We start from the raw sequence: 24,731 nt of genomic DNA, 5'->3' as shown, positions 1-24,731 counted from the left end.
TTAGCAACACTGAAAGCATTTTTTTTTGTCGGTTGATGCATAAGTTTATATAAAAAAAAAACTCAAAATTAGGCTAGATTAAGACAATTAAATGTTTGTTTAAGAGTGTAATTGCGGTTGTTTTTCAAAGTATTTTTCATACTGAAATGCATCAAAATGATATTTTTTATTTTTAAAAAATTATTCTTAAAATCAGTGCATCAAAATGATCCAAAATATACAAAAAATAAATTAATTTTTAACAAAAAAATTAATTTTTATGGAACACAGTTTGCATCACGCTTCCAAACAATATCTAAGTGTTAAAGGATCAAAATTAAAACTAAAACATATATGAGAACTGGGATAAACAGACATCATAAATAGGTCAATGTTTATACCACATATACCAAAGGATAATTAGCTTTCGCAGTTTTTAGATAAAGTGTAAGGCATCATACGACAATGAAACAGTAGCTTCTATAATGGTGTTGGAAGCACCACACCGTACTATTCTAGGTGGTGTAGTGCATTTACATAGAGTCGCAAATATTAGGCTTTTGTGACCCTTATTTTCTTCTCGTCCTTTTTTTCTCTTAAGCGCCTGCAAAATTTAGAAATGTCTTTCATTTGTTACTTATATCAAGTTTAGTTATTATTTTTTTATTACATTTTATTTTATCTTGAATCTTTTTAAATTAATTTATTTAAATTTTATTTATTAGCATTAAGTTTTATTTAATTTTTATATTAAATTTAATTTTTATTCTTTTTTATTAATATCTGTTTCTTTTTAATCTTTTTATTTTAATTCCAGGTTACCCTACCCATTCACTGTTGTCATCATGCTCACCTTTTCTTTTATCGTCATAGCTTTTTGTTAATCATATAATTAGATGGAACCATTTATTAGATCCAATAGGATCTATAACCTAAGAAATAAATTTTTTATTTTATTTTTTAAAACATACTAGCAATGTCTTTACATTGTCTTTTAAAGTTTTTTTTTTAAAATATAGCTCGGTATGCGATGAAGTCCAGCTTACTTGTCTAAAAAATACTAGCATATGATTGCTATGTTTATGCCTCACTTTCTTTGCCTGTATGATGGGTTTTTCACTTCTTACATACACTATAAACATGTATACAAACCTGATTCTTTTAATATATATGGCTTGTGCTACGCCACATGTTTGTATTTTTATATGGAAAAAAATTAATGTTTAGACATTGCAAGTGTGTTTTAAATAAATAATAAAAATAAATGACTCGAATTATATTATTAATTAATTTAATAAATTGGTTTTATTTTAATCAGATGATAAATAAAATAAAAAATGACAATAAAAAAACAAAAAAAGATAACCACAATAACCTAAAAAAAATAAATTAGAAGTATGTAATTGAATAAAAATAGACTAAAAAACTAGGATCGAGTCAATCAGAAGTAAGGTAATAAGGGGCGAGCCAACTCATTTTACATGCAAAACTCGTGGGCCAGGTTACGAGATCAGGTTAACCTGATAAAAAAGAAATTATAAAAACCACAATGCTTTTTTTATTTAAAAAAATTAATTTTGAATGATGAATTCAAAAAATACAATAAGAAAAAAAAAAGAACAATAAGTCACATCAATCTTCCAAACTCATAACCCGAGTTATTAGATCGGAAGTGTCATATATGGAAAAATGATGAAATTAACTCCCCAGCAAATCTAATATTGAATAATAAATTATCATTATTATTATAATCACTATCACTATCACTATTATCATTATCATCATTTTATTATTATTAATATTATAGCTAACATTATAACCACTATTATTGTTGTTGTTGTTGTTGTTGTTGTTATCACTAGAATTATTCTTACTATCGTTATTATTAATAGTAGCATTATCATCATCATTACTATTATCATTATTATTATTATGATTATTATTACTACTACTACTACTACTAATAATAATAATAATAATAATACGAATTAGTTATTTTAATGTTGTATTTTTATATTGAATGAGCTTTTGAATTCATAAAAACATTATACATACACACACACATATATGCATGTTTGTGTATTTACAGTAGGTCATAGGCTTTGAATCCTATATATTTTAAAGTTTATTGCATATAACTAAAATACATTGTTCTATAAATAATATAGAAAAGCATGTGTCAATTATGAATTAGATGGATGGAAATCTTTTTTAAATGATGTATTGGAGGTTCGTTTATTTAATAGGGATTTTAATACAAAATTCAATAGTCAAAGCTATGATGCATTTCTAGAACCCAAATTATATGTTTCACCTTTAAAGACATTAACATAATTCGTATTATTGAGGAGTATGTTCAAATTTTGAATTTTTCAAACAATTCTCGTAAGGCTTATTTTAGAAAAGAAATAAGATACACGGTTGTTGAAATCACTAAATTGCTATACTTAGACAAAATTCTCTAATATAGAATAATTGATGAAAGTTTTAAATGAAAGCTTATTGAAGCTAGGTTAAAGACAAACAATGAAAAAGGGAAGTTAGAAAAAAAAAGATACCAAGTAGTTGTCTTTGCCATCTTTTGGTTAGTGTTGATTTTATCATAAGCTGATAATAATATCAATGTTAAAGCCACTAATGCTTTTATTTGATATAAACAAACAAAGAACATCCCTGCAACAATTATCTTGGCCGAGGCTTTTATATCATGAAACCATTGTAGGTCACATTAAAAAGGTATAATGCAGTGTTATATTTCTTTGTTATTCATATGAGTGGTAAGCCATTTGGAATTTTTGAATAAGGTATTCAATAATTTTTTTGTGGTTTAACATAAAGCCTTTAAAGGTTGTTGTAAGTGAAGATTGAAGCAACTTGAATGAAAAAAATAGGTAAAGAAATATCAGGTTGTCTCTTATAGTAATTTCAAATGGAAAGCCTTTGGAGTGGGAAACTCTTTTTGTTTCATGAATTATGAAGATTAAGCATGAGTCTCGCTAGTTGGACTATTTAGTTATATTAGTTATTAATCTTCATTTGTTATTATGCAATTTAGGGGAATTTAGCATGTATTAAGAACTTATGGTTTAGCTTAATACACTATGTTGTTTAAGGATTCTGATTCTCTAACTAAAGTAGAAGTTATCAAACAAGATTGGAAACAACTTATACTGGTTTATAAAGGTGAAGAAGAGGTTGAATTTCTAGTTAGTCCTAGTTGTTCAGTTTGGAGAAACAATAGGTTATTTATGATATTTGATAACTTAGAAGTACAAGGCCTAATAATAGTTGATGAAGTTGGATCATCTTGACTATCTTTTAATTGTTCTGAATATATATATATATATATATATATATATATAATAATAATAATAATAATAATAATAATAATAATAAGCTTATTAAATAAATGTTAATATTTACTAATTTATTATTTTAAAATCTCTAATTGAAGTTACTTTGATTCCCCACCTATTAAAAAGGATATGTTCACTACAAATGTAAATTTTCACCAGGGCCCTTTATAGCCATCTTTGGAAAAAAGAACAAGTTTCCATTTCTCATGATGTGCCTTTCTTATTCATTCATTATCTCACGAGGCGTCTTATCTTTAATGCTAATCTAATTAGCCAAACAATTTCAAAACTATAGGCAATTACAATGGCCAAGATAGATTAGGTTGGCAAGTTAACTTTTGTAGTTGAGAAATTGAGATGACCATATGAGTAATTAAAACTATTATTTTGGTTCAATTTAAATTAAAAAAATGAAGGAACCAAAAATACTAATAGAAGAAAGTAAAAAGGATGAAGATTATATGAATGAGTGCCATTTTATATTAATTTTCACTTTTCTTTTAGTGGTAGGGATTGTAAAAATTTAAGCAATAGGATAAAGAAGGAAAACAAACAAGATCCCCTTAATTTGTTGGCTTATGGCCTTGAAAAAACCTCAAAAGAACAAGTCAATATTGTGATCTTTTTTATATTCTTCTTTGTTTCTTCAAACTTCCAACAAACATTGCACTATGATTATTATTATAATAAACATTGTTGAAAAAGGACTTTCCCCTCCAACTCAATTCACTTTATATTAGTTATATGAATAGTTTTTTTTTTAAATAATCATTATCGTAATGAGAATTCTTTATATAAAACTATATGAGAAAAACTAAATGCAATATCTATTAATGCAATATCTAGACTAAATTAACTTTAGTTTTTCCTAAAACAAAACACATATATTAAACACATGTAATGAAGAACTGTATTAGTGAGATAATTGGGTCATTTATGGAAATCTCTATTTTTTAAGCTTTGAAATAATAAGGAGTCTGACCTTTAATGAATCCAAACTCTAGTCAAGAAAATCACCTCTTGATGTTAAAAGAGATGATTGCAATTCTTGTATCTAGGACTACATCATTTGGCTAGGGATTGAATTCAAATTCTCAAATTGAATATTACCTTTTAGAATTTTAGCAAAAAAGGGGAAAATGTTGTTATTCTGAAAATGCTATGGGTAATTAATCAAGGAAAATTCAACATACAAATTATGCTTTAAAATGAAAAAAAAACATATGCTGGATTGTTTTCTATTAATGCTAGCATGTGTGTTTTTCATTGCATCACTATTTTTTTTTTTGGTGGTCTTTATCTCTTTTTCTATTCGAAGATGAAGGTAGGGAAGGAAGGTATAACTATGATTGATGGTAAACATGATTTGAGTGATTTTGAAGGATAAGAGGTGGCATTGTTAAGATGGTTAGAGAATGTTTTGCATTGGTTAATGAATAAGGCTTAAATTTTGTTAAGGGTATTTTAGTTAGCTAAGTGCAAATTTTACATATTTTTTTTTTATAAATTAGCATTGTTTATCTAAAATATTGGTAAAATAATACTTTAATTTTTTTTATTTTTTACAAAATAACATAATTTATACTTATTGTTATATTTAAAGTTGTCATGAATGGAAAATGTAAAAACTAAATATTTCATGATTCCTAATATTAATGTATACTTAAACTCTAAAATCAAACTTTAACAATACCCTAACCCTAAAACCTCTTCTTAACTAACTTCAAAGCCCGAAATCAAACACTAAACAATACCTTAATCTCAATCCTTCACCTAAACTAAATTTTATAGGTGGAAAAGTGAATGAAGACAATGTCAAAAAATCAATTTACCTAAAAGCTTGAACTAGTAAATAAGATTTCAAGATATAAGTTTATATTATTTTCTAACATACCATTTCAAGTTAAAGTCTTTTGAGCTTAAAATTTGCATAAGTGTATACTATGTTGCACTATTAATTAGATTTTAATTAAAAGAGAGAATGAGAGTGGTGAGATTCAAACTCGTGACTATTTAGTCATTAAGGTTATGATACCATGTCAAAGAATATCTCAACCTATTAACTTAAGCTTTTGAATAAAACTTCAAAATATGATTTTATATTGCTCTCTAACAGATAATAGGGTTTATTGTAGTTAGAATGTTAATACTGTTGTAGGGTTTTTTTTTGTGTTTGATAAATTACTAATTTAGATCATTGTTTTTTTTTGTTTGATAAATTACTAATTTAGATCATTTTTTTAATTTTAATATTTATATTATTTAGAATTTCAATTCAGTCATTTATAAGTGAATCAAGCCAACATTATTATATTACATTATTAGCAACTTCAATTACTATAATATAGGTTACAAAAAAATAATTTACATGAATATGCTTGAAAATCAAATAAAATAAAAGAAATACTAGTTGGAAATGGTTAAGAAATTATAGTTAAAAAAAAAATAGGTTTTTACATAATATTTAATCTAGGTTACAATAGCCCAGTAGGTTTAGCTTTGAATTTTGATTATAAACGACTTCAACTTTCAAAGCAATCTACGATCAACTTTAGTTTTATGTTCACAAAAGATTTCAAAATTTGAATTTAATAGTTAATGTTTAATATTAGTTAGAATGAGAGTTTGGAGATGGATTATTATTTAGAATTTGTTTTTCGAGTTTGATTTGAGGTTAGATTATTGATTAGGTTTAATTTTAAGATTTGAGCTAAGTTAGGGTGAGATTTGGAGTTAGGATATTGTTGGGGTTTCATTTTAGAAATTGAATAAATCTCATGCTGGAGAATTATAATATTTTTAGTTCTAGTGTTTTTTTTTTCAATCATGATAATTTTAAATATTATAATTTATAATAGCAACATTTATTTATACATTGTTCTATTTTATTAAAAAAAATTCAAATTACAAACTTTTATAATTTATTTGAGAAACATTATTTTAAAAAGGCATTAACAAGAGAAAATACCCAACTATCACCTCCCAAGGAAAAGGCCACTTCTGTTTCTTTAATGCAGCGGAGCCCCTTCTGATTCCTGATCGTTGCCTTCTTTAACCTCAGTCGAAATTCATTTTGAATCTGTAGCTACCATACTTACTGCACAGAAAATAGATGCACAAAAAAGAAAAGAAAATCACATTCAATCAATAAAAATGTCAGCTTTTCGTGAACAACCATGGCTGATTGCTAGTTTTTTATACATTCTGATGCAAAAGATTTTAGCCCGCTAAGCATCGAGGAAAGGAGAAAGGAGTGTGAGCCCAATTTAATTTGAACTGCTTTCAATCGCAGCCCATTGTTAACAATTGATTTTTTCTTTTTTCTTCTAGTTACAGCCAGATTTTGATTTCCCAAAAATACTATTAAATGCCTTGCCGGAAGCACTCTGATTTTTAGTTCGCGTCGGGCCGGGTTTGGCTAGGAAAGTCAAGGTCCGGTAAGTCAGTTAGATGGTTGCTTGTGATTTATGAATTGGGGACTTGAATAGAGAATTCATTTGCAAGCCCAGCGCGCCAACCGACATGCTCCTCCGTGAGATGGTTGTCAATTCAGAGTAGTTGAAACTATTAGCATGTTTTTTTTTTTTTTAACAAAAGATCTAGGTTAGACAATGAAATAAACTTACAAAAAAAAATAATAAAGAAAAAATAAATTTTAATTTTTAATAAATCTAATGTAAAAAGGAAAACTAGAAAAGAAAACGAGTATAAAAAAGATCTAAATTAAAGACCAATATCAATTAAAATTAATTTTTTAAACACATAATACGAGTAATAAAATTAGGATAACTCTCAAAGAAAATTTATAAAGTTTAATTTTTAATTAATTCAAACTTTTTAAACACATAATACGGGTAATAGAATTAGGATAACTCAAAGAAAATTTATAAAATTTAATTTTTAATTAATTCAATATTAAAGGATGATGTTGAAAAAAATTAATTTAAAAAACCCTAAAATAAGAAATAGTAATTAAAAAAATAAAAATTAAATTTAACATTAAAAGAAATTGATTGGATATTTTTCAATTTTAATTAAACCAGCATGAATCTTAAAGAAAGGGGAAAGAAAAAAGTGCAGATAAAAAAGAATATCACCAACGTCTCATTGTTGATCCTTAACCCTCATACACTACCTCACATGACAAACCTCGATACATTGCTTCGAAACCAATTGCGAACAAGTGTGGCCACAAGAGAAAGTCATGCATGCTGTTTGAATATGACAGGCTTTCTCCATACGCAAGTTTGCGTGACCCACCTGCTAGCCAAGTTAATCTATTTATCTACCTTAGTTCATTATATTTGTTGTAATTTTAATTTTAGTCCCAATTTAGTACTTAGAAAAATGAAGGGTTTGCCTTAAAAATATAATTTCAATCCATTTAATTCAAAAACACTTTAAAAACATCTTAAAAATATCTTAAAAACACCATAAAAAATTATATAACCCACTTACAATTCTAAAAAACCTTAATATCACAAAAGAAAACCAAATCTCAACAATCAAAACTGAAACCAATTCATCTTTCCTACCATGTTTCAATAGAAAAATCACCTTCAATGAACTTCTCTCAAGAAAAGAAATCCATTAACATAAATATCTTTATTTTTTTATAGTTGAATTATGGTCAATTAACAAGTTCTCTCTTTTTTATTGTTTTCTAATGACTTTCTTGTATTTTTTAAACTCTATAGACCAAAAAGTGATCAATAAAATGAGTTTTTAGATAAAAAATAAAATTTTTTAAACATCTAAGATTACGACACATTTTTTCTGTATTTTACATTGTGGTCGTCTCTTTTAATTTTGTATTTCTACAATTTAAAATTTTATCTATGAAATTAATTGATAAAAAAATTAAATCAAAAAGAAAAAAGTAGAACAGTTTTTACTTTAAATCTTTTATATTTGTTTCGCGAATTAATTGAAATAAATTCAAGGAGCGGTCTGGCCATTTTCCAAGAAATCAACGAAGCTTTTAATGAATTTGCGATAATAGACGGACAGTCAAGGGATTAAGTTAATGTGGCTTCCAAAACCAGGACTAAGTTGCTCTATCACTAGAAACACAGGCATTGAATTATTATTTATTTATTCAAAACGCTAAGATGGACGGGATCGAGCACCATTCTTAATTTCTTACTTCCACCAAATGCTTGCAAATGGACAATTGAGTAGTATTTTTTAATTAATAAGAAAGGTTTTGAGTTTGTGTCTGTCCATAAGTGCCTTAGCCATGTGCTCTCAAGCTGGCTGTTTCCTCTTCTGTCTTTAAGATGGTCCGATAGTTAATTTCAAAAGAATAAAATAAAAAATGATCCGTTAATTAATAGCTCCATTGAGCGATCAACTCAAGTGAGAGAAGAACAGGACATAAAACTGGGACCTTTAAGCACCATGAAAAAAAAATTACCACCAAACAGATTTGTTCAGCAGGAATTTTCTCCTGTCAAAGTGACAGAAAAGAAAGAAAGAAAAAGAAGGGTTCGATAATATTCGATCACGCCAAGCCCACACTTCCATATTCAAATAGATTCCCTCTAAAATGGGGGCCATCATTAGTAGAATTTTTTTATCCTTATAGAACCAGGATGGCCACCAAAGCCAAGGGTTGGTAGGGCCTTCAGAAAACCTAAAAAGAAACGCTGACGAGAAGAGTATCAAATTCTGTCCCTCTTTGTGCCCTCTTCTATTCTTGTTTTTCTTTATTTACCTCATCTCTCTCGTCCTCACCCTATTAAAGGCTCCACCTGCTCCTCTTTCTTTTGACCAAACCTCCTCCTCCTCCTCCTCCTCCTCCTTGATTCTGTTGAATTCTTGTATGCACGCAGTCTGGTTATTGTTCATACTTGCGTAAAACGGGTAAAACACTGAAATGCTCAGGCTTTAATTATTTAGCCAACTGATAGAAACCTTGTACCATGCCTGTCATCGTGTTCTGGGATTCTTACCGTTGGCTGTTAAATAAAAAGTATATTCGTACATGCGAGAACCATGCTTAATATCCGTGATTTCAAATAACAACCGTAATTCAATAAAGATTATCACATAGCTTGAGTTCATATAGAATCAATAATATATTAAGTATCGATGATTCTAAAGAGCTAGAACAGTACTAAAGTCCGATATACCTAAGTAATTTGTACAGTTTTGATTCACATGAATCCGATTCATGTTCTGCTTTCTCCATTTTCAATAATTGAAAGAGAGCATCCTATGTTATAATCATAAGGCATGAGTGAGGAGGATATTGTGGATGGGTATGTACAAGATGTAGAATACGGTCAATATGCCATGTGCATGGTTAATGCATGTCTATACGTATTCCCTAAACATAGAGGTGAAGTTGAACCAAACAGCTGCTTGCTAGGTCCTTTGTCTTTCACAATCGGCCAACCTCTTTGAAAATGCATTTATTTTCACAAATACTACTATGTCTATTCCTCATTTCGATGACAAGCCCCAATCTAGTATTTAATTTTACTTTATCCGCAGTATCTTCTTTTCCCTTCTCTTTATGTCACAATTTTCATCAATAAATACCCCCCCACAACCTAACCAACTGGCCCTTCTTGTTCACAACTCTCTCTCTCTCTCGCTCTCTCTGTGTGCGCGCACTGCCCTCTCTCTATATTTCAAACAAGAAGGGTACTTTCCGCTTTGGAACTCCACTGCCAGGTCTAAATGTCACGTAAAGCAAGCAAGCGAGTGAGTTTCAGTCCCGATGTCAATGATAAGCCAACTATCTTTCTTAAACATGGAAGTGGAACAAAAGTAGGTGGAAACAGGAAGAAGATAGCTGGAACTCTCACTTTTAGGCTTCCTAGAACCTCAAAATTTTCACCAGCAAGACTACTAAGGAGTCTCAGTGCTAAGGTAGCAAGAGTTCTACGTTTTGTGTCCATGAGAAAGGAGTCTTCACATAATGTCACTTCATCAAGTTTGCCAAGATCAAGATCACTTGCTGAAGCAGTAGACTCTCAACGAGCTGAAGCTATTGAAGATTGCATCGAGTTCCTAAATTCTTCATCCTCTTTGCAGAGGTCAAACTCAGTTTCTACATATTCTTACTAAACTCCGCAGTCATGAGATAAGCACGTACATGAAGGATCAAATAGTTCATATTATTTCATTGATCATCGGTGGTTTCTTAGTTCTTATAGAGAAGCAAGCAAATACTCAAGTGTAATCAGTACAAATAGCAACAGCCACTAATATGTTCATGCGTACAGTTCGAGTATCAAGAATGTTTTGCATATATACGAAGTCTTAGAGTCTAATTCTCACCCAGTACAGAAAACACCTCTGAAGCCAAACAAGACAATTAATTTCATGTATGATAATTCAACACCATACAACTAATGGATACAGACCATTCCAAGCGTGGACCACACCCTAGAGGGTCGAGCCTATCTAACACCAAAAGGTTTAGTCACTATCATGGCCATTACACAACAAAAATCCCAACTGGAATTCACTTTTTTCTTTTTTCTTTTTACTGTAAAAAAGTTAGCCAGCTTGCTCAAGAAACTCGATCACAATTAGTCTATAAGTGATGGACTCAGTTCACTCAATGTCTTCAATAATAGGAATGGCCTAATAATTGTCCAGTAATCATGTGTAAGCATTGTTCTTGACACTAATTTGTCTGAACATCACCCAAATTTGAGAGACAAAAGCAGCATTATGAGAGCTCACACTAGTACAAAAAAACTAACCTTTCCAAGTTCGTTTGCTCATGTGCAAGTATTATAAAATATATTTATATAAAAAATATTATAGATATATTTTTATGTGATAACCTTTATTGTATATTGTTTTACACATATAGAGAAAAAGGATCGGTTAACTGTTAGGTTAAGCCTTCTAATTATTCTCAATTTACTATCAGAACTCTATGTTGTTAGAACTCTTTTTTCCTTTCCTCCCTTTATAGCTAACCCTCCCTCTACTTTTCTTCCATGGATTCTATTGCTGCTGCCAACTTCTCTCTCTTCACCGGTGGTGCAGCACAGCCGGCCAACCATCCCCAAGTTGTTGCCGATGGTGTCTTTTCTCCCTCGCAGTAGCCTTCACTTGCAGAGCATGTCTCTGATTCTTCCTCACAAGTTTTTGTCGTTCCTTTGCCTCTTATGGGAACACACACTCTAGCTATCATTTCTTTATCAAACACCCACCAAGTTATTTCGTTGAAACTTACGAACACAAATTATCTCTATTGGCGTATATAGATGAACCATATGTCCTTAGTTAAGGTGTGTTTCACTTTGTTGACAGCTTAGTGTCGTGTCCTTTATCTCATATTTTTGATAGTTCTGTTGGTTCTTTCTCTACCATCAACCCTTCTTTTCTTCATTAGAAGCAACAAGATCAACTTATTTTGAGTGTTTTACTCTCCTATCTCACCGTGGATGTGTTGCATCTTGTGGTAGATTACTCTACCTCGCATTGTGTTTGGCGCACTCTTGAGCAAGCGCTTGCCTCTCCGTTTAATTCTCGCATCATGCAACTCCATGACTCTTTTCAAGACCTTCAGCAAGGTGACTCATTGGTTAGTATATACATGGAGTAAGCTAGATCGTTATTTGATGAATTGTCTAGTATTGGTCGCCCAATGTCTTTTGAAGATTTCAATCTTTATATGTTTTGTGGCCTTCGTGGCGAGTTCAAAGACTTAGTAACGAGTCTTATAACCAAGGCAAAACCGTTGTTATATGTTGATCTTCGCAGCCGCCTTCTTACCCATGAATTTCTGTACAAGAATTCCTTTCATTCCATGGTTGTCGCTTTCTCTTTGTTGTCTTCTTCTTCTCTGCCACAATAGTCACCACTGCTACCAACACCACAGTTTTCTACTCTCCATGCTATGTCTCATCATAGCCCCAACTTCAGCCGCAATAGGGTCGCTTTAGAGGTAATTGACATCCCAATAACAACCATTACACTCCCTATAACAGGGGCCAGTTTGCTGTAGATTGGCGGCCAAACCACTAGCAGCAAACCAAACACAACTCTAGCGCTGGACAGTAGTATGCATGCTGCTAATTATGCTCCAGTTTCGGTCACATAGCTCCTCATTATTCCCAGTTTCGCAGCAACACTCAGCAGCTCTCTACTTACCTTACTATTGAGAATGTTTCTGCTACAACTTGGTTCCTTAACACCGGCGCAAATCAACACATCACACTTGATCTTGGAGCTCTGACCGATTCTGCACCCTATCTTGGTAACGATTATTTGCATGTTGGTGACAGTAAGGGCCTTGACATATCCCATATTGGACATATTACATTACATTCCCCAAAAGGCATGTTTACCTTATCTAATGTTCTCCATGTGCCTCATTATTACCAAACCATTGTTATCTGTTAAAATTTTTTGCAATGATAATCATGTTTATTTTGAATTTCATGTTTCTATATTTTATGTGAAGGATCTTGTCACCGAGGAAGTTCTCCTTTTCGGTTAGAGTCATGATGGTCTTTATGTCCTTTTCAAGTCTTCTGCCATGTTAGTTCCTCAAACCTTTTGGTCTCCTTGCATCTCCGCAACTGCTGACCTGTGGCATCGTCGTTTGGGACATCCAACCCCTCACATTTTAAATTTGTTAGTTTCTGGAAATAAAATCATATGTACTTATAGACGTTCTCCTACCTAGTACCAAACTTGTCTTTTAGGTAAGTTGTCCCATTTGTCATTGTGACCTATGGGTCACAAAATTTCTGCCTCATTTGATTTAATTTTTAGTGATATTTAAGGTCTTGCTCCTATGTTTTCTTCTGATGGTTTCCACTATTTTGTTATTTTTATCGATGTACATACCAAACACATATGGTATTATCCACTTATTGCGAAATCTAATATCTTTTCCACTTTTCAACGTTTTCAAATACTTGTTGAGCATTAGTTTTCATTTAAAATTAAATATGTTCAAACTAATTGGGGTGATGAATATCGTAAATTAAATAAAAATTGGCAGACCATTGGTATGCATCATTGGTTAATCTGTCCTCATACTCATGAACAAAATGACATTGTTGAACGTTATCATCGACATATTATGGAAACTGGCCTAACCCTTTTAGGCTAGAGTAATGCCCCATTGCAATTTTGAAACTATGCTTTTGAATCATTGATATATTTTATTAATCGCATGCCTACTCTCGTTCTCGAATATACATCTTCGTTTGAGTGTCTGTTTCATCGCACTCCTGATTATAACTTATTATATATTTTTAGGTGTCTTTGTTTTCCCTTTTTGTGTCTATATCATGCTCATAAATTAGATTTTTGGTCTTCTCGTTGTGTGTTTTTAAGCTATAGCTGATCCCATCTTAGTTATTGTTGTCTTGATTTAGAATTTCATTGTATTTATATCTCCCGTCATGTTTGTTTTCATGAAAATGTCTTTCCTTTTGCATAGTTTGAACAGGTCACATCCTCACTGGTACCTCCTACCCAACCTACCTATCTTCTATCCTTGAACCCCCTCTATGTTTTTAGCCCACTACTTCCCATACTGCCCCCAATAATACCTAATTCTGCCCTCTACTGCACCGCACCGGACTGCCCATTTGCTAATAGATTTTGCCACCCCTTCATCACCATCTTACATTGTCATATTGTCACCATATATTTGTCTTTCCAATTATCATTATACAGAAACAGGTTCTCAATCACCAAATACGTATGTTCTCAGGTCTGCTACAGCAGAGCAATCTGGTTCTACAGTAGAACATCCTAGTTCTAGTGCAGCCTTACTAGTGTCTGTAGTCCTGACCAGTCCCTCCACTGCTTCTCCAACTAGTGTGCAGCTTTATGTAAACCTTTCCTCATATCCTCTTCAACACTTTCTAGACAGGCTATATTTCTTCATACCCAGCTACTCATCAACATCCCATGGTCTTTTATCCAAGACAGCCTAAGATAGCACTGTCCACTACCACTATCGCAGCCTCCACTGCCTACTTTAATTGGGTACTTTCTCCTCCCTCTGATGAGCTACTTGTTTTTAATGATGCTAATAGATATAAGGCGTGGCATAATGCTATACATGAGGAAATTCAAGCCTTATATGCAAACAAAACTTAGACCTTGGTGCTGTTTCACCCCTTCATGAATGTTATTGGTAGTCGGTGGGTGTACAAGATTAAACACAGATTTGATGGTAGCATCAAGAGGTATAAAACGCGTCTAGTTGCTAGAGGATTCACTCAGCAAGAAGGTATTGATTACTCTAAAACCTTTAGTCTTGTCATCAAACAAGTGACCGTCAGATTAATCTTCTCTATTATCGTTTTGTGTGGTTGGAAAATCCATTAGCTTGATATCCATAATGCCTTCCTCAATAGTGTTCTTGACGATGAGGTCTACATGAAACAACCTCCAAGTTTTGTTGATTTTGCCCTCCCATTTCATGTATGTCGATTGCATAAATCTCTATATGGTTTAAAATAGGCTCTGCGGGCATAATACACTTGTCTGAATGATTTCCTATTATCTATTGGTTTTCGTGCCTCTAAAGTGGATACCTCATTATTTTTCTTCTCTATTGGTGCTGATATTTGTTATCTTCTAGTCTACGTCGATGATATTTTACTTATGGGTAGTAGCTCTCTTCTACTTCAATGCCTCATTTAGCTACTAAGCTCAGAATTTAAGCTTTGTGACTTAGGTTTTGTTCATTATTTTTTAGGTATTGAGGTTCAGTTTACTAGTATAGGTCTTATGCTCCGCTAGCATAAATATACACTTGACATCTTCACTTGGACTGGTATGTTATCTTACAAACCTGTTGATACTCCTATCTTTACATCTAAAGCTACCATTCTTCTTGATTCATTATTTTCTGATGCTACACGCTTTCATCAAATTATGGATACTCTTTAATATCTTACTTTTACACACTCAGATATTTGTTTTATTGTTAACAGAGTCTGTCAGTTTATGCATGCCCTACAGATTCTCATTTGGCTGTTGTGAAACGTATCTTCCGTTATCTTCAGGGTACAACATCACATGGCTTACATATTACTTTTAGTTCTTCTTTTTCCTTATATGGTTTTACAGATGCAGATTGGCCAGACAGTGTTGAGGATAGAAAATCTACAGGTGGTTAACTTATATTCTTTGGTCACACGACGATTTTGTGAAAATCCAGTAAGCAACGCATAGTTGCTCGCTCTTCTACTAAAGCTGAGTACAAAGCTTTAGCTAATGATACTGCTAAGGTTATCTGGCTTTAGTACTTATTAACAGATCTCCAGATTCCATCTACTTCTGCTCTTATCATCCGGTGTGACATCCTTGCTGCCACTTATTATTTACAAATCATTTTTTTCATGCTTGCACAAAACATGTTAAGGTCAATTATCATTTTGTCTAGGATAAAGTTACAAAGAAAAAGATTCATATTCATTTTATTTCCTTTCAGGATCAACTTACCAATGTCTTCATTAAACCACTTCCTACTTCTTCATTTATTGCTTTTCATTTTAAGTTTCGGGTTGATCCTTCACCCTCAGCTTGAGGGGGCATATTATGGAATGTACTTATATAGAAAATATTATATACAAGAAATATTATAGACATACTCTTATATGGTAACCTCCACCATTGCTATTGTATATTGCCCTACGCATATATATAAAAAGGGTTGGCTAACCATTTGGTTAAGCCTCCTAATTATTCTCAACTACAAGGAATGGCATCATATGGCATAATCAAGAATATCAACGAAGAGCTTTTGAAAGTTCTGAATGCAATAACTTGAAGTTTTCTAATTTCAAAGCTATCTTGTAAAGAGGGAGCATATTAAATTGTATGGAATCCAATCTCTGGTAAATGCCCTCAACACTTTCAACAACAGATATGGGCAATCAGTATCATACTTATTAAGGTCCCTGCATGCTAGAAATGAGATTAACAACTTATTCGGCTCATTGAATTGTCTAATTGTGCAATTTTTGTTGTTGCAACTTCAATCTTATACTGATGAGTTCAATTCAATTATTACATATTTGTTGAATCAAGCCTTGATATAGTTATATTTTTTAATCTCTTGTATATTAAGACTTGGTAAAGACTTTTCTTTATAGTAAAAAAATTATAACTTTAAGGAGATTAAGTCTTTGATATTTTCTAAAGATCTTATAGATAAATACTTGAGTAACAGTCCTAGTGGTTACTAATTAAGGGATATGTTTTGTTGAAAGAAGGATAGTTGTGATAGAAGATCTAAAACAATAATTCAAAGTCAAAAACTCAAAAACAAGAAGAAGATTAAAATGAAGGTATAATTTTATTATGTGCTTCTTTCTAAATTCTATTAGCTATTCTTTCTCTTTTATACTTCTAAATAATGCTGAATTACAAGTTCTTTTTTTATAGGTATAAAGTTTTAGACAATCAATGCATTAAACTAATACAAAAAAATCATAATTTGAACATGAATTGTATTCTGCCAGCTGAACTAGCCGATCAGTTTTTAACCAATAGATTGGTTCCTATATTTTTCAGAATTGAAATCTAGTTTACTTTCAACACCCTCATAAACTTGATTTCTTCATAATTCCCAAAACATCTTTCATCGATAAGAACATTATATTTAAGTGGTTTTGTGAATATATTTGTAACTTGGTCTTGTGTCTTCACATGCTTGACTTCAACTTCCTTATTTGCAATGTAATCTCACACGTAATGAAATCTTGTGTCAATATGCTTAATTGTATCATGAAATACGGGATTCTTTGTTAATAAAAGTATCACCACTCTTTTTTATCTTTACATAGATAACATATTCATAAAGATATTTAACAAATCAATTCGTTAATAAATAACCATAAATGCAACTATAACAAGTCCTTAAGGCTTACTTCAATTCATATAAAAGTTTGTTTAATTTTAATATCTTGTCTTTATGTCCCTTCATTTTATATCTTATATGCTACTCAATATAGACCTTCTCATTGAAAAAATAATTAAGAAATGATGATTTAACATCAATTTGATAGATTTTTTTATCTATGTTAAGTAGCGGTGGTAATGATTAATCGAATTGTCTCCAATCTAGCAACATGAACAAAAATCTTATCATAGTTAATCCAATCTTTTTAACTATAGCCTTTTGCAACTAACCTTGTCTTGTATCTCTCTACCTCTTCTTTGATATTCTTATTTTCTTTGTAGATCCACTTGACACCTATTGATTTTTTTCCCGTTTGGTTTAGGAACCAATCTTCATGTGTCATCCTTCTCAATTGATGCAATCTCCTCATCAATAACAATCTTTCCTTTTGCATCCTTTATTACTTCTCTAAGCACTATAGGATCACATGTAGCAAGATGATAATATAGTGTTACATCATCATTAATTGGATTAGTTATCTTATACAAGTCATTAAGATTCCTCATCTTTCTTTATGGAGTGCCATTACTTGAGCTTTCATTAGAAAAAAAAAAGAGGAGAAATTGAGCTCATTAGTGTTTATAAAGGTGTAATTATATGTTCTTAATGATCTTCATATCTTTTATTTTTTTTCTTCAAGAATTGGTAAGAAGTTATATTTCTAACAATCATCTATCTTCCAATCTTATGCTCTTTCTTCATTGAACTCAACATCTATACTAATTACTATATTTTCTTCATTAGAGTTGTAAAGATTGTGTTATTTGGACTTTTTATCATATCCCACAAAGATCATCTTTTTGCTCTTGTCATTTAGCTTGATCCTTACTTGATCATCTATATGTACATAGTCAATGCTTCTCAAAACTTTCAAATAAGAGACACCTGGCTTTCTTTCACTCCATGCTTCTTATGGAGTCATGTCATTCAAGCCTTTAGTAGGGCATCTATTTGACAAATAAATAACACAATCTACAACTTTAGCCCAAAACGTTTTAGGCATCTTTTTGGTTTTAAACATGTATTTTACCATGCTAAGGATGCTTTTATTTTTTCTCTCTATCATGTCATTTTGTTATGGGGATCTAGCCACTGTTAGGAGTCTATTTTTACCATGACCTTCACAAAACTCATTAAAATCATTAGAATAAAATTCACTTCTATTCATCCTAAATGATTTTATAGAATAACTTTTTTTTTTCAAATAATATCTTAAACTTCTTAAATCAACTAAACACATTAGATGTTTTTTTAGAGAAAGTATATCCAAGTTTTTCTATTATAATCATCAATAAAAAATAAAAAATATAGATTTTTATCTAACGAACATGGTTTGATAGATCCACAAACATTAACATGTATTTCTTGTAGATTTTCACTTGCTCTTAATATAGACTCATTCGAAAAGCTCTTGAAAAATTGCTTGCCCACTAAACATCTTTTGTATAGCTGATTTAAATGTATAATGGATGGTAGACCCTTCAACATCTTCTTTTGTGCCATTATCTTCAAGCTATTAAAGTTTGTATGCCCAAGTCTCATATGCAAAAGCAAAATCTCATCCTTCACACATGCATTTAAACATATCCATCTCTATATTTAGTAAGAACATTCTATCATTTATCATGACTACCTTTACAATCATAACTCATTTAGTGTCAAGAAATGTCAAAGTATGATCTTTCATCTTAATCTCATGCCTCTTTTCCGGTAATTGTTCTAAACTCAATATGTTGTTTTTCACCGTTGGTATATAATAGACATTACCAATAAATCAATGAATTTCATCTTTTAATTTAATCAAAATCATACATTTTTCTTTGATAAAAACTTTTGAATGATCTATAAATGTTACATTATCTCTAATTGCTTCATTAAACTCTATGAAATTATCTTTGTTTCTATACATGTGGTTACTGGCTTCGTTGACTGAAAGTCAGTTATTCTTTTTTATCTTGCATTCTCTTATCATGCACTAGTAATAGGATGGCTTCCTTATTCTCTTTTATCACTAAATTTGCATTCTTGGTTAGACTCCAGCAATCTTTAACATAATAACTTATCTTTTGACAATTATAACATTTAGCTTTTGATTTATCAAACTTGGATTTTAGATTGCCATTGTCAATGTAATTGATCGACTGTTTTATTTTATGTGGTCTACTAGTTGACCTATAAAGGTTACCACAACCTCCTTTTCTAAATTTGCCTTTTCCTCCTTTTTTCATGCTTTGTTCATATCCTCTACTCCCTTATGAATATCTAGAACTATCTCACTTAAAAAAAAATACATATGCACCCACATTCTCAAATCTCATTGACTCTTTTCTTATGTGCTTGTACTTTTGCTATAAGGCCTTGGATTGAAATAACATCTATATTTTATGACTTCTTTATCGCGACCACCATATAATGGAACCTTTTTTTTTACAATAAACTTAGGTTTTTCTCTAGAACATGTTTCTTTTATCTTCGCCCTATATCTCTTCATTTGATTGCATATGACTAATAATCTTGCAAAGTATTCTAAAAAATTCTTTGATGCATGCATATGTAACTTTTCAAAGTCACTACGTATCTTTAGTAGATGTATCTTTCTCACAATATCAACTTTTTAGTTTGATTCTTGCATAACTTTTCATGTTTACTTAGTAGTGGTTGTATTGGTCACTATCTCAAAAAAGTGGCATCATCCAGATATTGGTAAATGATTATGAGTGTTTGTTTATCTTTCTTTCATGCCTTTTGCACAACCTTTCTTTAAGCTAAATTCAAAGTTGCTTTATTTATTGGCTCCTCAAACCTTTTTCAACTGTCTCTCATACATCTTGAGAACTCAACCAAGCTTTTACTTGAATATATAAAGTTGCATGGTTATTTTTTGTCAATTTAGAATATTGAAATGGAAAGTTTGGATTGACCATGTTAAATAATCAAACCTAACTCTAATACCACTTGTTGGAAGAAGGATTAGTGTGGTAGAAGATAAAAAAATAGTGATACAAAGTCAAATACTCAAGACAAGAAAAAGATTGAGAAGGTATACTTTTATTAAGTGTTTTTCTTTAAACTCCCTTAACTATTCTCTCTCTCTTGTGCTTCTAAATAATTTTAAATTACAAGCTTTTTTTATAGGCATAAAGTCCTAGATAATCAATAAATTAAACTAATATAAAAAAATTCTAATCTAAACATGAATTGTATTTTGCCGACTGAACCAGTCGACTGGTTCTCAACTGGTAGACTGATTCCTTTATTTTTCAAAACTAAAATCTAATTTACTTTTAACATATTCATAATAATAAATAGGTCTGCAAGGCGAGATTTGAGCAACAATGATGGTCATGTTAGATCATAATCATGGCATATGGATTTGTTATATTTTTTTATAAGAAAAAAAGGCACATTAAAGTTGATTGCCTTAAATGTAAGAATGGAAGAAGAATAATCAAAATTATAATCACGATTATCATAGTAATTGGAAGAAGGATAACAATGAGAAAAATGCTAAGATTAATGGTGCTTAAGATAATTCCGACGAGTCAAAGTAGTCAAAGTATATTCTTACTGCATTTAGTAATTTAGATTTTAAGAATAATTAGATAATGGATATGGGTCATTTAAAGCTTAATTAGTTGCTATAATTCCAGCACCACTAGAGTCATCGAGGTTGTTTAAAGTTGCTTTATTGTAATAGTTTTTCGGTAAGGAAGATTGTGCCCTTCTGGTCAAGGAATTGACAATGGATTGTGGTGAGTGTATAGGGGCTAATTATTGCACTCTAGGCGTTTGTATGCCTCCAATAATCTGTGTACTAACTCTTCAAGGAGAGAGTCTATCGAATTGCAAGGCTTCCATTGAGGTTTGTTAGATTTTATTAAGATGAAGTGCTGCATGTGGGTTTGTTATCCAGGATCATTGCAAGGTGTGACTATGAACTCAAATTAATGGAAAGGCAGTAAAGACATTCCGCAATTGAGTTTTTAGGAGGAGGTGGTTGTTCATGGATTTTTAATTTTCGTTTCTTTTCCCCTTCTTTTAATTATGAGAAAAATAAGGTGTGGGTAAAAAATGTTTGTTTAAACACATTTTTTTCCTACTATTTAGTTTTTTTAATTATATAAACACCTTATTAAAACCATATTTATTAAAACCGAATAAACATTACATTAGAGTAATTTGATATTTGTAGATATACTGAAAAAAATATACATTAAAGTTAACAGTTTTATACTAAATAATCACAATAACAATTATCAATTTTTATTGTTATAACAATGTTTCAAACATATAAAAAACCAGTAGAGAAATTAAATGATGAATTTTCTTTTTTTGCTTTTTGGAGAATTTTCCTCAAGCATTTTCCTTCTTAGATAGAACACGGCCGTCTGTTCCTGCAAGCTTAACATACTTGTCCTTCCTGGTCATGTTAGTGCACTCAAATCCAAGTGTCCCAGCCAGCACCCTTTGTATGTAATTTGCAACTTCAATGGCTGATTTGCCTCCTTTGCAAGTAAGCTCTTTGGGCAGCTGATTCAAGAAGGTGACCTCATATGTTGGCATTGGATTCATGAACACAAAATAAGGGTCCAACAGTTTGTGCCCTCGAACCGTCGTGCCATGAAACACACTTTGTTTTGTATTGATAGCAACTGGCACAATCCTATCAGTAAGCTCAGCAAAAAGAGCACTAAATCTCAAGAGAAATGGCTCTCTACACGTGGTTCCTTCAGGGCAAATGACCAAGTCACCTTCTTCAAGCAGTCGCTTAATATTAGCAGCATCTTTGTCTCTCTCCCTTGATAAAGCAACAGCTTTAATGGGTGAAATAATTTCAGTGAACTTGCTTATGCTATAGGTGACACAACTAACTTTTCTTCCTAGTGCAACAGCAGTGACAACCGGGTCTAAGACAGTACGATGATTACAAACAAAGAGGACTCCACTGTGGCCTTTCCCTGGAGGGGGTGGAGGGGTACCCTTGACAATAACTCTAATTCCTAGTAGCTTATAAGTATACCAGGCAAGTCTCTCGGGCAAAGGGATGTTAAGGTAGACTCTAAGTATGGAGAGAATAATACCAATTGGCATCCATAAGAAGGTCAAGAGGGCAACCAAAGGAGTAGGCCTTTGAACTAACCGGCCATCGTGGAATATGACAGGGCTTAGAAGCTCGTTTCTTGCTAGAGGCTCACACTTGGTTCCTGGCACCATATATCCTTCCTGCAGTAATTTAACGAGATTAAATTCATGGCAGAAATTGATCATAAATTAATCTCTAATTCAGCTGTACTGTTTCACATGCACGTCTGAGCCAAATCTGCTTGCTGCTAATTAATTGTTCAAACCAGTGAAAGCTATGGAAACTAATCATAATCTCAATTAAATGAATGGGGATCCACTTGTGTCGTTGAATTAACTGCGCTTCATCTAACTCTGAAAACGACTGGAGAGACTATCTAAAACGACAAAACTGTTTTTTTTTTTTATCCATACATGCAAAGTCATTAAAATTAATGGCACTAAATCCCTCGCTAACACAAATCAAGGAGGAATAAAATATAGCTAGTGCTGTGTAATTCACTCGTCATAGCTCTTACATGAGGTGTCTGGATTACAAGTTGACTTGAATAGAAGAGTGGTTTGGACATGAAGAATGAATGGTAGATATTGCTCTGATAGTATATGCTCTGAATGCTATGTGTACTTCATCGGTTATTGAAATTTATTAGATTGGAGCAGTAATAAAAAATACGAGGAAAAGCAATAAGATTAAGGGCTAAGAATTGAAGCCGTTAGCTCTACACAGATGGACAGAGAAAAAGTTCATGCACAAAACACGAGTGCCATAAACATTCTCACCAAACCAATAGTAAACTGTACTCTCCATATTGAGCTAGAAACAGCGCAGCACACAGTGCTCAAATTGTTCTCAGAACTGAAGAGGAAGCTAAAGGGGCATTGACTTCATTTGCTCATTGACTTGTGTTCCAATTGAATACCAACAGGTTCAATTTGGATCGAATATTGCATGTCTGTCACATTAATTGCTTATTGATATTCGGTCCAAATTGCATAAACACACAACTTAAATTCCTTCACGCTATATTTTCACCAAAAAATTGAATAATTTACTTAGAAAGAATGAGGGGCAAGTAAAGAGGAGAGAAGTAATTTTACAGTTCAAATAATACGGAGATCTAACCTTGCAAATGGACATGAAGTCATGGTCAGTTTCGCGGTCTCCCAGGCCTAAATCAGGCAAATTTGTGCCAAACTCTTTTAAGAGAGCATCTCTTTTATGATCTCCAACAAGAACTCCAGGTTTCTTGATTAACCCAGTTGCTTTTCCAGATTTTGTAGCCTGTAATTCAGTGCCTAGGACCTTGTCAGCCCCTAAAAAGGTCTTGACAAATGGCTCGACCATAATCCTAGGATTAGCAGTAACAATGTATCTTTTTCCAAAAGAATTGAACACCCTCCAAGTTTCTGGATGAACATCATCAGCATAAAACTTTGGCAAGACAGACCTTGAAACAAGCTCAATATCACTTATTTTAAGTCCCGCAAAGGCAATGAAGATGAAAGTCTTGATTGCCATTGCCTCTGATATAAACAAGTACGTAAAGTATACAAATGGGACTGATGCTAAAAGAATTAGTCCTCTTAAGAGACTCCCAGCTTCTATAGCAACAAGCAAGAAGTATGGAAAAGCACTTCTTGATACAAGAATTGTTCCATCCAGGTCGGCAGCCACAGTCTGATTTGATCGTCCCTCTGTGCTACATTTTGCTATTGGTTCAAAATGGCGATGAGCCCCCATTACCATGAGAGAGGAGTAGAGAGAGAGAGAGCGAGCGAGAGAGGGAGGGAGAAGAAAGGACTGTTAATTTATTGTGTGTTTGTGTGTGTGTGTGTGTGCTTTTTTTATAGGTTATGTCGTGTTAAGAAGAGTGAGGGAGAGAGATAGAGGAGAAGGGTATATAATAGAAGAGAGAAGAAAGATTGCCTGGACAAGAAGTAAATTGTTTGTGCGAAGAGCATGAAACTATTATGTTGTTGGGAGACGAGACGAGACGTTCCATTTTTTATCTAAAAAAGAAAAACAAAATAAAAGAGGGATTGATACGAGAAATTTCACGGTTTTATGAAAATAATTAATAAAATCTTATTGGTTATTTTTTTAAGTTTAGTTTTAATGAATTATGAATTTTTTTATCCCTTTTTTTTTAAGGGAGCACAATTAATACAATACTGTTATATTTATATTTATTTAAGAATTGAAAGACAAATTTTTGACGCGTAAACGAGGGCAGTTGTGAGGAGGGATCTGAGTAGTTGGCAGTTGATACCAACACCTACAAGCCATTAAATTAGCCTACTTTTTTTCCGTTTTTGGACGCCGGGCATATGGCTCCCTTATTAAAGCTCAGCTTCATTCTCTTTAATTTGGCTAAGTTTAAAACCAGCACTAGCAAATTTTTATG

The 24,731-nt window shown here is 31.9% G+C and overlaps 2 protein-coding genes across 2 annotated transcripts; one reads left to right on the top strand and one right to left on the bottom strand.

Annotated features, from left to right (window-relative positions):
• Positions 1-9,882: 9,882 nt before the first annotated feature.
• LOC105121957 (josephin-like protein) lies at positions 9,883-10,598 on the top strand. Its single transcript, XM_011020843.1, has one exon. It carries the CDS (start codon positions 10,023-10,025, stop codon positions 10,410-10,412), a length of 390 nt encoding a protein of 129 aa, XP_011019145.1. The 5' UTR covers positions 9,883-10,022; the 3' UTR covers positions 10,413-10,598.
• A 10,849-nt stretch (positions 10,599-21,447) lies between these two features.
• Positions 21,448-24,250, bottom strand: LOC105121956 (glycerol-3-phosphate 2-O-acyltransferase 6-like). Its single transcript, XM_011020842.1, has 2 exons — positions 23,450-24,250; positions 21,448-22,467 (listed from the first exon to the last, which is right to left on the bottom strand). The coding sequence occupies exons 1-2, from the start codon at positions 24,071-24,073 to the stop codon at positions 21,598-21,600; spliced, it is 1,494 nt and encodes a 497-aa protein (XP_011019144.1). The 5' UTR covers positions 24,074-24,250; the 3' UTR covers positions 21,448-21,597.
• Between the last annotated feature and the right edge of the window lie 481 nt (positions 24,251-24,731).

Source organism: Populus euphratica, unplaced genomic scaffold (assembly GCF_000495115.2).
Source record: "Populus euphratica unplaced genomic scaffold, PopEup_1.0 scaffold46.1, whole genome shotgun sequence".
In the NCBI taxonomy this organism is placed as follows: Eukaryota; Viridiplantae; Streptophyta; class Magnoliopsida; order Malpighiales; family Salicaceae; genus Populus; species Populus euphratica.
The sequence above is the reverse complement of the archived record's forward strand: the minus strand, read 5'-3'. Positions and strand labels throughout refer to the sequence as shown.